We start from the raw sequence: 14,045 nt of genomic DNA on the forward strand, positions 1-14,045 counted from the left end.
CCAAAGAAATGTGAGCTGTGGAGAAAGCATTTTGATGCTGAATGTTTGGAAATGCTTCCATCATTGTATAATTTTGTGTGTCTGCAAATACTATATCTGCACCTTAAAACAGTTGGAAACAGAAATTTCTTGTTTTAAAGTCAGGGTATTAGTCTGGGTTCTCCAGAGAAACAGTACCAAGGGTGGGGGGGCGTGGGGAGAGAGGGAGGGAGGGGGGGAGAGAGAGAGAGAGAGAGAGAGAGAGAGAGAGAGAGAGTGTGTGTGTGTGTGTGTGTGTGTGTGTGTGTGTGTGTAGAGAAAATGAGAGAGATTGATTGGTTTATAAGGAATTCTGTGACAACGATTTTACAGGCTTGGCAACTCCAAATTCTGCACAAGGTAGGCCCAGGGAAGAGTTCTTGTTGCAGTTCTAGCCCAAAGGCAGTCAGCTGGCAGCATCCCATCTTGCAAGGTCAGTCTTTGTTCTGCTAAGGCTTTCAACTGATTGGATAAGGCCCACCCACATTATGGAGGGTAATCTGTTTTATTCTAAATTTACCAATTTAATATTTATCTCATCTAAAAATGCCTTCACAGAAACACCCAGGATAATATTGGATCACATATATGGGCAATGTGGCCTAGTCAAATTGACACACAAAATCATATCACAGTTTCAGTGGAGTTTGAACTTATTTGTTAAAAATATAAACATGTGGTGTTTCCTGATTAGTTTGTAAAAATAACAAACTAACATCAAGGACCTTTATTAGCCAGATTTTAACACAAGCCTTTGCATATAGGTAAATGAGGTTTAAGAAGGAATTGGGAAGTATAGTCAATAATGAATTTTTTCCATTTAGAACTTTATATCTTTGTGGGATGTTTTTTGTTTCCCCAACTCTGATAATCACTAAACATTAAGTGTTCACAGTTTGGAACCAAGGCTTTTTGATTTATTTGCTATTAAGTATTATACCAAGATTTTAGAAATAATGAAGCATATTTAATTCATTGCTCTCACTAAAATTGTTCATATTTTTAAAAAGTAATGGCCCAAAGGCTTTTGTTAAATAAGTTAAAAAATTATTTAAAACTAACATTTATTTCATTTAAACTTCTTTTTAAAATTTCTATTTTTGTGCATTTCACAATTATGTAATTTAATAGTATAGTGTATATAATTTACAAAGTTACATGTACAGATATTCACATTTTTTACTAATAGGGGTTTGTAATTTTAAAAAATTAAAGATTTTATCTAGAAGAAAAATAAGTGTAATGTAAAATTTGATGAAGATGATGGTGGGAAGAAGCCTTTGAAGCATTTTGGAAAAATGAAGGGTGATTGTTTTAGCTTCAGACTGTTCCTTTAGGGGGGAATGTTTTTTGTTGAGAGTTACTTAGTTTGAAAGAGAATTCAATTTATAATAGGAAATACTAATACTCCAATTAAGTTCACTGGGCAGTGCATTGTTTTGCTGTTTCCAAGTCTGCTTCAGAAGCCACATGATAATGTAAGAGTTGTATGAAAGAATAGAAATAGAGTAGTAATACCAAACTGTGATAGCCTGATGAATTCTGCCTCTGCTGTTTAGATAGAATTTACCTTTACAAGTAGAATTTAAAATGATTTAAGGTAGGGAAAGGGATAAAGGGCGAAGACTTGGAGATGATTCATATGTAAATAATGAATCTGATTAAACAATGGGTGATTTAGAAAAAGAAGAACTATTAGAGATACAAAAAGGGATGATTTTTGACTATTTTATCAACATAGGTTTTTGATATGGGAGAGGGAGAAAACACCAAGTTTTTAGTCAATTTGGAGATTGGAGTCAATTTGAAGGATAGGAAATGATGATTTCTTAGACAAGAGGTCGAAAGGAATATTTGAGGATTGAAAGAGCTCTGCAGGATAACATAACTTTGTGATGTGTTGGTATCATGTTTACTGCATTGTAGAACACTTAATGACATTATCATAACCCTATTGAGGTGTGTGATGGGATTCCCATTTTAAGATGGAAAAAGTTCAGAGAGCCTTCATAACTGCCCAAGGTCAAACGTATGGTAAATGCAGAATTTACCAGGTGTATTTGATTTTGTTTAGCTTCATTGAGTGCTTGCTATGGTGCCAGGCATGGTGCTTATTATGCCTTGGGAGTTTCGAGATGAATAATACATGGTTCTTGACCTCCAGAGTATGGCAAGTGAATAAGATAGTAATTTTTAAGCTTCTGCACAACAAAGGAAATAATAAACAAAACTAAAAGGCAAACCTATGGAATAGGAGAAGATATTTGCAAATGATATATCTATCTGATAAGGGGTTAATGTCCAAAATATATTAAAAAGAACTTACACAATACAAAACCAAAAAAACCAAATAATCAAAAATGGGCAGAGGACCTGAACAGACATTTTCCAAAGAAGACATAACAGATGGCCAGCAGACATGAAAAGATGCTCAACCTCCCTGATCATCAGGGAATGCAGATCAGAGCTGTAGTCACCTCCAGTTTGTCAGAATGGTTAAAAACAACACAGGAAACAGGTGTTGTCGAGGATATGGAGAAAAGGGAACCTGGAACCCTCTTGCACCATTGGTGGGAATGCAAACTGGTGCAGCCCCTCTGGAAAACAGTATGGAGGTTCTTCAAAAAAACTAAAAATAGAACTACCCTCTGATGCAGCAATCACACTACTGGTATTTACCCAAAGAATACAAAAGTACTAATTCAAAGGGATACACGCACCCCAAAGTTTATAGCAGCATTATCTACAATAGCCAAATTATGGAAACAGCCCCTGTCCACTGATTGATAAATGGATAAAGAAGGTGTGTGTGTGTGTGTGTGTGTGTGTGTGTGTATATGTATATGTATATATGTATATATACATATATATAAAGAATACATATATACATCTATATAAAGAAGCTATAAAAAAGAATGAAATCTTGCCATTTGCAATGACATGAATGGAGCTATAGAGTATTATTCTAAGTGAAATAAGTCAGAGAAAAATACCATATAATTCACTCATGTGGAATTTAAGAAGCAAAACAAACAAGCAATGGGGAAAGAAGAGAGGCAAACCCAGATTTTTAACTATAGAGAACAAACTGTTAGTTATCAGAAGGGAAGTGGGGAGGGGCGGGGAGAATGGGTGAAATAGATGACTAAGGAATGCACTTGTGAAGAGAACCACGTGATGAATGGAAGAGTTAAATGACTATTGTCTACCTGAAACTAATAATTACATTGTGTGTTAACTAGCTGGAATTTAAATAACTTTTAAAAGAGAGTAATTTTTAGGGGAGCCTTGGGGACCCCTAGATCAATATACCCCAGTCTGAGAGTTTAGGGCCATTTTCTGGAAGCCACGGTACCTGAACTAAATCTCAGAGGAGGAATAAGAGTAAATTGTAAAAAAGGTGACCAGGGGAGAGTGTTGCATCCAGAGGAAACCACATGTGTAAAGGCATTCAGACATAAAGCTCTGTGATTTATGCTAAGAAATTTAGCATTCTAAGAAATTTAACATTTGTAACCTACTTCTATGTAGATCTTAAAGGATGAGGTGAGTGGAGACCAATAGAGAAGCCTCTCTGAATAAATATCAGAAGCTGGTTAAAATATTTGTGGATAAAATTTTAGACTTTTCAATGTGTTTTTACCTTCCCTTTCTAGGATCAGTTCGACAGCTTAGACAAGCATACACAATGGGGAATTGACTTCTTGGAAAGATATGCCAAATTTGTTAAAGAGAGGATAGAAATTGAACAGAACTATGCGAAACAATTGAGGTAAGTTATAATTTTTTTTCAGTTCTCAGAAATGAAGTTATATCTTTAAACAGATCAGTGTAAATTCTGTGGATTTTTTGGGTCGTAATTAGATTGAATTAGGTAACTGATTTTTAAAAAAAAAATTTTTTTTTAGCATTTATTTATTTTTGAGAGAAAGAGAGCGCAAGCTGGTGAGGGGCGGGGAGAGAGGGAGATACAGAATCAAGCAGGCTCCAGGCTCTGAGATGGCAGTACGGAGCCCAACGCGGGGCTCAAACCCCCTAGCCGCAAGATCATGACCTGAGCTGAGGTTGGACGCTCGACCAACTGAGCCACCCAGGTGCCCCATAACCAATTTGTTTTAATCAATTTAATTAAATAATTGGAATTATTTAGGAATATTGGCTAGCTAGATCATGCCGTAGATATTCCAGAAACATATGTAAAATGCTAAAATCAGGAAGCAAAATGCCAGGAAAAAGAAATTCCTGAGTAATATGCTTTCCCCTGTAATTTTGCTCTAGTAATCTTTCAAAAGCGTTGAAGATTTCTTCAATTTCTCAGTTCTTCAGAGTTTATAGAACTTCGAAATTGAGTGTGCGGAGCTGAATTTCTGTCAAAAATCAGATAATATATTTCTGATGAAAGTAATGTTGGAGTATGTGTTAGAAGATAATAGTTTTAAAGGGAAAGCTTTAGCCATAAAACAGATGGAATTTATCTTAAGGTTTTGTTCAGGTGGAAAATTGTTGTGAGACTACACCTTGACAAATAGTTTTGGTAGAACTTAATAAAAACGGTGCTTAAAGTCTCAAAGACTAGACCCCAGTATAAGGTTCTAGCCAGCAGGGTTAGGGTTCCTTATGTTGCAAGTGACAGAAAAGTAACCTAAAACAGGCACACATGACTAAGAAATGTAGGTATATTTAGGAGCGCCCGGGTGGCTCAGTCCATTAAACGTCCATCTCTTGGTTTTGGCCCAGGTTATGATCTCATGGTTGGTGAGATTGAGCCCCACTTAGATCTCTGTGTTGACAGTGTGGAGCCTGTTAGCGATCTTTTTCTCCCTCTCTCTCTGCCTCTTACCCCATTATCTCTCCTCTCTCTCTTTCTCTCTCAAAATAAATAAATAAATAAACAAACAAACAAACAAACATTTTTAATTAGAAAAAAAATTCAGGTATATTTTGATTCAGGGATCAAATGTGTCCACGCACCATTTCTTGGCTCTGCTTCCCCTTGTTGCTTTTATCTTCAGTTTCCATTCAGTACTATCCTTCCTGCCCCTTTAGCTCTAGATTTCATATCTTCATACCTCCACATTCCAGGGAATGATGGTCTTTTCTGTTGTGCATTTGGGGAAGGAGAGAGGAAGGAAAAGGGAGAAAGAAGAAATTGAAAGAGGGTGGGGGGGGGTGGAAGGAAAGCAGAGTGTAAGCTTGTGCCACCTTCTTTTTTCCAGAAACTCCAGTGAAGGTCATCTTTTATCATGCTAAACCTAGTGAGGTTATATGTTTCTCCTGAACAGTTGAGAGGTAGGAATACTCTTAGGTTGACTTATAGCTAGTGAAGGGGGAGGATAGTTACCCTAAAGAAATTTAAGTGGGTGGCAAAAGATTAGGGGATATTTGAGTGATAAACCACATATATCTACTACAGTAGTAGTGGTGTATGTAACTACTGACTGGTTATAGGGATGGAATAGAGTAGTATGATGAATAGATTACTTACAGTATTTTTATAATGATATGCTATTATAATGACATTTGCTAACATAGTGGCGTCATGCTAATGTACTGATCCCATTCATTTCCTCTGGTTTTTGTGTTTTGTTGTTGAGAGAGAAACAGAGCATGAGGGGGGAGGGGCAGAGATGGAGACACAGGATTCAAAGCAGACTCTAAACTTTGAGCTGTTAGCACAGAGCCTGTGTGGGGCTTGAACTCACGAGATGTGAGATCATACCTGTGCTGAAGTTGGACGCTTAACTGACTGAGCCACCCAAGTGCCCCTGTTTTGTTTTGTTTTGTTTTGTTTTTTAAACAAGGTATTTTCCATATGAAAATATGAACCAGCAAACCTACTAGGATATTAATAAAAATAATGATAATATTTCACCTGTCCAAAAGTTATGATCTGGGAACTTTATCCAGAATCTAGAATTCTTTACCCAAAATCAAGAAGCATTAAGGACCTCTGAGAGGTTAAAATAGCAAGAAAAAGTAATCACATGTGAACAATGAAAAATTTCCCTCATTTAATTTTCAATTTGATCTCATTTCTAGCACAGTAAGTTGTCTGGTTCCCAAGTTTTCCAACGGAAGTGAGGATAAGAAATGTTACAGGCAATGTAGTGATGACAGTTTGAAGTGACAATAAGGGAAGAGTTCAACATACTACAAAAAAACAGATGAAAACAGTGTTTCCAACATAAAAGCACTTTGTCAGTAAGGGAATGATGAAAAATACTATGGAATAAGCAGTTTAAATAAATCACATGTAGCAGGATAAACTTAAAAGGCTATTCAGTCCATCAGTGTAAAAAGCAAATTGTAGAACTGAATGTACAGCAAGATCTCCTTCTTTACTCGTGTGTATGTATACAGTTTTGTATAAAAGTTGTATATTTTCTGAAGAAGTCTAGGATACACTCCAAATTGTTTTATAGTGGTTATCCCTAGGGAATGGGAGTGGGGGATTGGTAGGAAAAGGAAGTTCCATTTTTTATTTAGACTTTTGAAATAGTGAAGTTTTTTCAGTGGTTGTGTATTATTTTTGTAATTTAAAACATTTGTTCTTAAGCAAAGAAGATGACATATTTCAAAAGAAAATTCTGTTACAAATTATAAAATAAAAATTGGTAATTTAGGGGTGCCTGGGTGACTCAATCAGTGAAGCATCCCAACTTCAGCTTAGGTCATGAACTCGTGGTTTGTGAGTTCAAGCCCCATGTTGGGCTCTGTGCTGACAGCCCAGAGCCTGGAGCCTGCTTCGGATTCTGTGTCTCCCTCTCTCTCTGTTCTTTTCCCTCTTTCTCTCACTTCTTCCCCCCTTCCCTCTCAAAAATAAATAAACATTAAAAAAATTTGTTTTGAAAATTAGTATTTATAAGGTAGAACTTCAACAATCTGGATGTCTAGAATAACTGGACTCGGGTTTCAGGAAGGCCAAGGTTTTACTATAGTAATAGGGCTAATCAAATGGCAGATTTGTTAGCCTTTCTGTTTTGTGACTGATAATAACCATTATAATTTTCAATGAAGCAAGGGTGGCTAGAACCCACAATTACATGATATGTAAAATACAGTTTTGTAGGAGACAGTAAGCTTTATTACGTATAGATACTCTAGATCAGTGATTTGCATCTTTCTTCTCTACCAGCACACTAAAGAAATTTGGCACATCTCCATCTTAATAGTGGCTCTCCAGTGTAATGCTTTTCAACAAAGACAGGATTATTGGAAGGTGTTGAGGAATTCCAGTAAGGTAGAATTGGGAAGAGGCATGTGTAACTTAAACCACTGACTCCCTTTCCTCTCTCTACATTGAGATTTGCTCCTTTGGCTGAATACTTAGTAAATGATTGAATTATCATTTACATGCTCTTTATAGTATCTGTTTTGTCCAAAGGGAAGAAGTTTGCCTTGTTTATTTCCTCTCTAATGGGAAAAACTCTTTCACTACCTTTTGAAGCAATTTCTTTTATAGTGAGGCAGCTTCCCCCCCTCCTAAATAACTATATTCAGAATGTTATACATTTATATTTTAGATATATTGTAAGATTAAAATTTTTCAGCCTTTCGTACCCTTAGTTTATTTTCCTCTTCCCCCTCTTATTTGTCTGTGAGGAGTGACTTACATCCTTTCAAGTTGGAAGGGGATGAGGAATAGTGTAAGTCTCTAAGGAATTTGGAAGCAAGGTTTGTAGGAACTTGAGGGGCTAGTTGTTATTAGGAAAAGGTGATTTATTACTGTCTAGTAAAACTTTAGTCATGAGACCCTTCACATGTATATTAGTGGGCCCTATGCTTGGAGGATGATTGCTAACATGTAACTTGGGGCATGGAGATAAAAGAAGTTTCCAAAGGAATTTTTATATGTTAAAGGAGACTTACAGGGGTGCCTGGGTGGTGCAGTCGGTTAAGCGTCCGACTTCAGCCAGGTCACGATCTTGCGGTCCGTGAGTTCGAGCCCCGCGTCAGGCTCTGGGCTGATGGCTCAGAGCCTGGAGTCTGTTTCTGATTCTGTGTCTCCCTCTCTCTCTGCCCCTCCCCCGTTCATGCTCTCTCTCTGTCCCAAAAATAAATAAAAACGTTGAAAAAAAAATTTAAAAAAAAAAAAAAAAGGAGACTTACAGGATCTTGGAGGTTGGGATAATGTTAAGCTAAGATTGTGTTTTACCGTTAGCAAAGTATTAACGTTGAGGAAGTTGAGTTCCTAGAGGAAGGTCACTCTGCCTGTCTCAGGGACTTGTCGATAGGCTCTATAAGTTGTAAAGAAGTCTAATTTTTTTCTTTTTCTTTTGTCCTGTACATCAGTTACAGATAATTGAGTCATCTCCATTTTGAGTGATGATATATGGTGACATCAGATTACTTGGTAGAATGTTTTTTGGTTTGCAGGCATAAAAAATGAAATCGGTCATTCTTTTAATAAACTTACACTATTGTATTTGTATGGCAGAGATTAAAATTTCTTTAGTAAAAAATGAAGCTGTATGTACATGATAGATATATATCATTTTTTTCTAGTAAAGATAATTACAGTATTAAGTTCCATCATAGAGATTGTTCTATGAAATTGTATTCCTCTACTTCCACAGACCATTCCTTTTTGGTTCAGATATGGCAGTGTGGTATACTGGAAGAGAAATAGATTGGACGACAGAAGCTTAACAGCTACTCTTACTTTAACTAGAACAGAAATCTCTCCCAATTCCTTTTGATCTTATGTTGTGTACCAACGCCAAACCTGGCCTACATAACTGGTCCTCCTAGAGCTGAGTGGATATAAGTTGAAGAATAAATAATTGATCTGTGTTTCAATTTAGTTTAGAAATTAGGATCTCTGCTCATATGCTGAAACTTTGACAAAGTACTGCTTTCTATCCATACTAGAGTTTTTGTTATGTACATCATTGTGATGAAGTTGTTCTACTAAGAGCTGTCCTAAATATTTAGGGTAGGCTTAGGTATAGAATAATCCAAATAAAACCGGTTTCTATTTTATATTTAGTCTTAACTTTCTCATGCCTCTTCATCACTGTTCTTTGTCACTCTGTTTAGTCTCAGAAGAACCTAGGGAGCTCATCTTAGTACTGTTTTGATGAAAGTAGAGATTACGTTTATTCTTTGGTTGGCCATTGTTTAACTCTCTACTGCTTTGGTCTCTTCTGTGTTTTTGATCAACTGTTGAATACAGTAAACCCTGTTAGTGGCATCTGGCTAGAGGCAGGAGGAACTATTGCCCATATTTTGGGGTTTAGATGAACTTTCTTCATAGAATTCAATCCTGTGGAAATTCTTTTATTCCTTTCAATCCCCACTGAGCCTGCCCGGGTTAAAAAAAAAAAAAATATATATATATGTATATGTATATATATATGTATATATACATATACATATATATATACACACACACACACATACACACATGCATACACACACATATAGGTGCCTGTATGAGATGATTTATTGGCTACATAATTGTGCTTCTTATTTAAAAAAAATTTTTGTTTTAATGTTTATTTTTGAGAGAGAGACAGAGCATGAGCAGGGTAGGGGCAGAGAGAGCAGGAGACAGAGAAACAATCCAAAACAGGCTCCAGGCTCTGAGCTATCAGCGCAGAGCCGAATGCAGGACTTGAACTCAAGAACCGTGAGATCGTGATCCCAGCTGAAGTCGGATACGTAACTGACTGAGCCACCCATGCGCCCCACTGTGCCTCTTAATTCTAGAATGTCATCACCTACTAAAATGTAAAACTTGACAGAAGAGAGAGATTTTTGTTTGTTCTGTGTACTGCTTATTTCCTAGCTTCTAGAACAGTGCCTGGCACAGAGCAAGCCTTTGTTTTTGGTATTTACTGAACACTTATATAGCATTTATTTTGTTAGCACTATTCTATTGCTGTTGTACATACTAATAGGTTTTATTTTCATAAAAACCCAGTGAGATTTCAGTTATTATTTTAAAGATAGGAAACTGAGTTACAGAGAGGTGAATAGTTAGTTGGCTTCAAAGTAGCTGCAGAGTCAGGGCTGTAGATGGTATATTATGCTGCTTCAGCATAGAGAGAATGAATAATTCTCTATCGAGGAGTTTTTTTTTTTCCTATCACCAGTGCCTAGTACCACTGAAACATCTTTGGGTCTCAGTGGTACTCTGAGACAGTAAAGACAATAATAAATTATCTGGAAACTGTATAACATAGTTTTTACAACTAACATATCTATTTATAATGTAATAGTTACAGAAATTTGATTAAAATGTAAATTAAATTGTGTACTTCATAAGTTTAGGTCTAGTTGTATGTTTTCCATAAAAATAAGAACAGATCCAAAAAAAAAGGTTAACACCTTAGAAGTCCTTCTTTTAAGAAAATGTTTTTTTCATTACGGAAAGTAAAAAAACAAAAACAAAAAACAAAACCTGTCAAGAAGCCCTGTTTATTTTCATTTCCTTTGCAAGAATACTTTTCAGTGTTTTTTAAACCTCATGTAGAAAGTGTTTGATTTTGGGGCGCCTGAGTGGCGCAGTCGGTTAAGCGTCCGACTTCAGCCAGGTCACGATCTCGCGGTCCGTGAGTTCGAGCCCCGCGTCGGGCTCTGGGCTGATGGCTCAGAGCCTGGAGCCTGTTTCCGATTCTGTGTCTCCCTCTTTCTCTGCCCCTCCCCCGTTCATGCTCTGTCTCTCTCTGTCCCAAAAATAAATAAACGTTGAAAAAAAAAGAAAGTGTTTGATTTTTTAATTAAGAGAACTTAAGACAAATACTTTTTTTTAGTTTATTTATCTTAGAGAAACTGAATGAGTGGGGGAGCGGCAGAGAGACAGGGGGACAGAGGATCAGAAGCAGGCTCTGTGCTGAGAGCAGAGAGCCCAATAGGCCTTGAACTCCTGAAGAACCCTGAGATCATGACCCGAGCCACAGTCGGAGGCTTAACCGACTGAGCCACTCAGGCACCCCTTAGAGAAATCCTTTTTACTTGTTATGATTCCCATAATCTATTATAAATTGTAGTTAGGGGTAGCATAAGGTTACTTTAGTTCTCTCTGATTCTTGCCTTTAATATTTTCCTTAACTGTGTTAATTCTTTTCTCCTGATGACTTAGAGAGCAAACACCATAGCAGTTGGAGAGCCTTTTCTTTAATGTCATGTAACTATATTTTCTTGATATGTTTGGATTGGACTTCATGTAGTTATCATTGGCATATTTTAGTTTTTTGATGTTTTATTTTTTGATTATTGTCATTCTTCTCTTATCCTACCTTGTTCTTTTAATGAGCCATAGAGGTCTGTTTTTGTCTCATTTCATTTTGTTATACCTAAAATGTTGCTGCCTGCTTCCAGCCCCCCAACTTAATTATCCACCAAACTACTAACCTACATTTTTAACTGGATTGAGTGTCATTTTCAGTTTACATATGCTGCTGCCTCATTTAATCTTCACAAGAGTTTGATGATCTGTGATAACCTTTGCAATTTTAAGTTCTTTATTTTCCTATAGCAAGCATCCAACAGTGAACTGTTGAGGAATGATTCAATCAATGTGGAATGATTCATTTTACAACTAAAGAAACTCAGGCTCATCACCTTAATGAGAATCACAATCCCTGTTCTTGATTTTTGTATTAAAGTGTTTTAGGTGTTTTTGTGTTTTTGTTTTGATTAAATGATGAAGCAGAACCTAACAAGTGAAACACAAAAGTCTTAGGATAGAAAGTTCAAACCAGTTGTATTGAATATTTTAATAGTAAGCTTTCTAATGAAAAGGATTTAAAGACCTTATTGTTTAAAGAACTAAAAAAAGTAAGTTGGTTGTTAATGGTGTTGGCTGTCTAGATCACTTCATTAATCTCTTGGCTCTTTCATAATGCCTTGAATAATTTCATTTCCAAATTACTTTTTGTGCCATTTGAATTATGTAGCAGTGATTAAAATGAGGTAAAATTTTTATTTCATTATCCTGTTTGTATCAAATATAGGTAAATCAGACATTTAACTGCTCATTTGAATCTAGACTATGCAGGTGTTACTATAGTTGTCTTTTAAGAATCTGATATTTAGAAGGGAAACAGAAGAGCAGAACAGAATTTCTTTGAAAAGTGTTATACTTAAATCTTTGGTGGCAGGCTCCTCCTTCCTCAGTCTAAATTGAAAAAATAAAGTAATTTTTCTTTCTTTTCTATCTTGAACATCCCTGAAAATATTCTTCTGAAAGATCTGCAGTTGCCTATAATCCATTATTATGCCTAAAGAGCAGTGAATTGTTGCATATATTCTTTGGGTATAAACTATAAAGCTGAGGCTAGTATAGCTCCATTCACATTTTAGGTACTGTGTACCCTTGATATGCTAAAGATAAAGCAAAAGTAGAAACTGGCATTAAAGAAATGAGAATAGATACTAAGGTAAACCTTTCACATCTTTGAAGCTTGATTCTTTCCCTATGCCTTTCATAAATAGGTCCTTTTATTTCTTCTAGTCATTTATGTATTTCAGCATCTGTCATTGGTTGAGGTGTAAAAAATGAGAATGAAGCATGTCCCTTTAAAATATATATATATAATATGCAGAATTTGTTGTAATATCACTTGTAGTAATCCCCCCCTTTTTTTATTTTTTAAAAAAGTTTATTTATTTTTGAGAGAGAGTGAGCGAGCAGGGGAGAGGCAGAGAGAGAGGGAGAGAGATAATGTCAAGTAGGCTCCATGCTGTCAGCACAGAGCCCTATGTGGGGCTCAAACTCACAAACCATGAGATCATGACCTGAGCTGAAACCAAGAGTCAGATGCTTAACTAACTGAGCCACCCAGGTGGCCCCCCCCCCGCTGTTTTTTTTACATTTAATTTTTTAAATTGTGGTAAAAATGTAGTTAACATATGATTTGCCATCTTACTCATTTTAAGTGTACATTTGAACTGCATTAAGTGTATTCATACCATTATGCATCCAATCTCTAGAACTTAATTCATCTTGAAAAATTAAATTCTATACCTGTTAAACAACTCCCCATTTTACCCTTCTCACAGCCCCTGCAGTTCTACTTTCTGTTTCTATGAATTTGACTACTCTAGGAACCTCATAAGTAAAATCATATTTGCTTTTTTTGTGACTGGCTTATTTCACTTACCATAATGTAAGGGTTATACATGTTGGGGCATGTTTAGAATTTTCTTCCTTTTTAAGGCTGAATAGTATTCCATTGTATGTATGTGTGTGTATACACACACACACACACACACACACACACCACATTTTGTTTATCTGTTAATGGACATTTGGCTTACCTTTTGGCTATGATGAATAATGATGCTATGAACAGGTGTGTATAAATACTTTTTTGAGTCCCTGGTTTCAATTCTTTTGAGTTATATACCTAGAATAGGAATTGCTGGATCATATGGTAAATCTGTGTTTAATTGTTTGAAGAACTACCATAATGTTTTTCTCAGTGGCTGTGAGCTGTTTTACATTCCCACCAGCAGAGCCCAAAGGTTCTAACACTTAAAATTTAATATTTAACACTTAAAATGTTCTTGCCAGCACTTAAAATTTCTCTGCTTTTATTTTTAAGAGTAGCCATCCTAATGGGTGTCACAGATCTGCTTGTGGTTCTGATTTGCATTTCCCTAATGATTAGTGATTTTGAGTATTTTTTCTTACGCTTGAGGGACATTTGTGTATCTTTGGAGAAATGCTATTCAAGTTCTTTGTCCCAATTTTTAAATCAAATTATTACTTTTTTTTTGTTACTGAGTTTTAGGTGTTCAAATATATTTTCTGTATTTTAACCCCTTATCAGATATATGAGTTGCAAATTCTTTCTCCCATTCTGTTGGTTGTGACTTTGGATGCACAAGTTTTACATTTTGATGTACAAGTTATTTGTTCTTTAATTGCCTGTGCTTTTGGTGTCATACCCAAGAAATCATTACCAAATCCAGTGTCATGAAGCTTTCCCCTTATTTTTTCTTAAAAGAGTTTTGTAGTGTTAGCTCCTGCTTTTAGGTCTTTGATCCATTTTGAGTTAATCTTTTTATATGGTGGA

The 14,045-nt window shown here is 36.0% G+C and overlaps 1 protein-coding gene across 6 annotated transcripts in view; it reads left to right on the plus strand.

Annotated features, from left to right (window-relative positions):
• FNBP1L (formin binding protein 1 like) overlaps positions 1 to 14,045 on the plus strand; it is a 124,586-nt gene that overhangs the window by 59,388 nt on the left and 51,153 nt on the right. For all 6 annotated transcript variants that reach the window (XM_086717594.1, XM_086717587.1, XM_086717588.1 and 3 more), the window contains exon 2: positions 3,675 to 3,790. In XM_086717594.1, the coding sequence (XP_086573720.1) occupies positions 3,675 to 3,790 (116 nt within the window). The remainder of the gene's footprint in view (positions 1 to 3,674; positions 3,791 to 14,045) is intronic.

The sequence above is a fragment of the Puma concolor genome, chromosome C1 (genome assembly GCF_028749965.1).
Source record: "Puma concolor isolate L17-30 chromosome C1, mPumCon1.1.hap2, whole genome shotgun sequence".
Classification (NCBI taxonomy): Eukaryota; Metazoa; Chordata; class Mammalia; order Carnivora; family Felidae; genus Puma; species Puma concolor.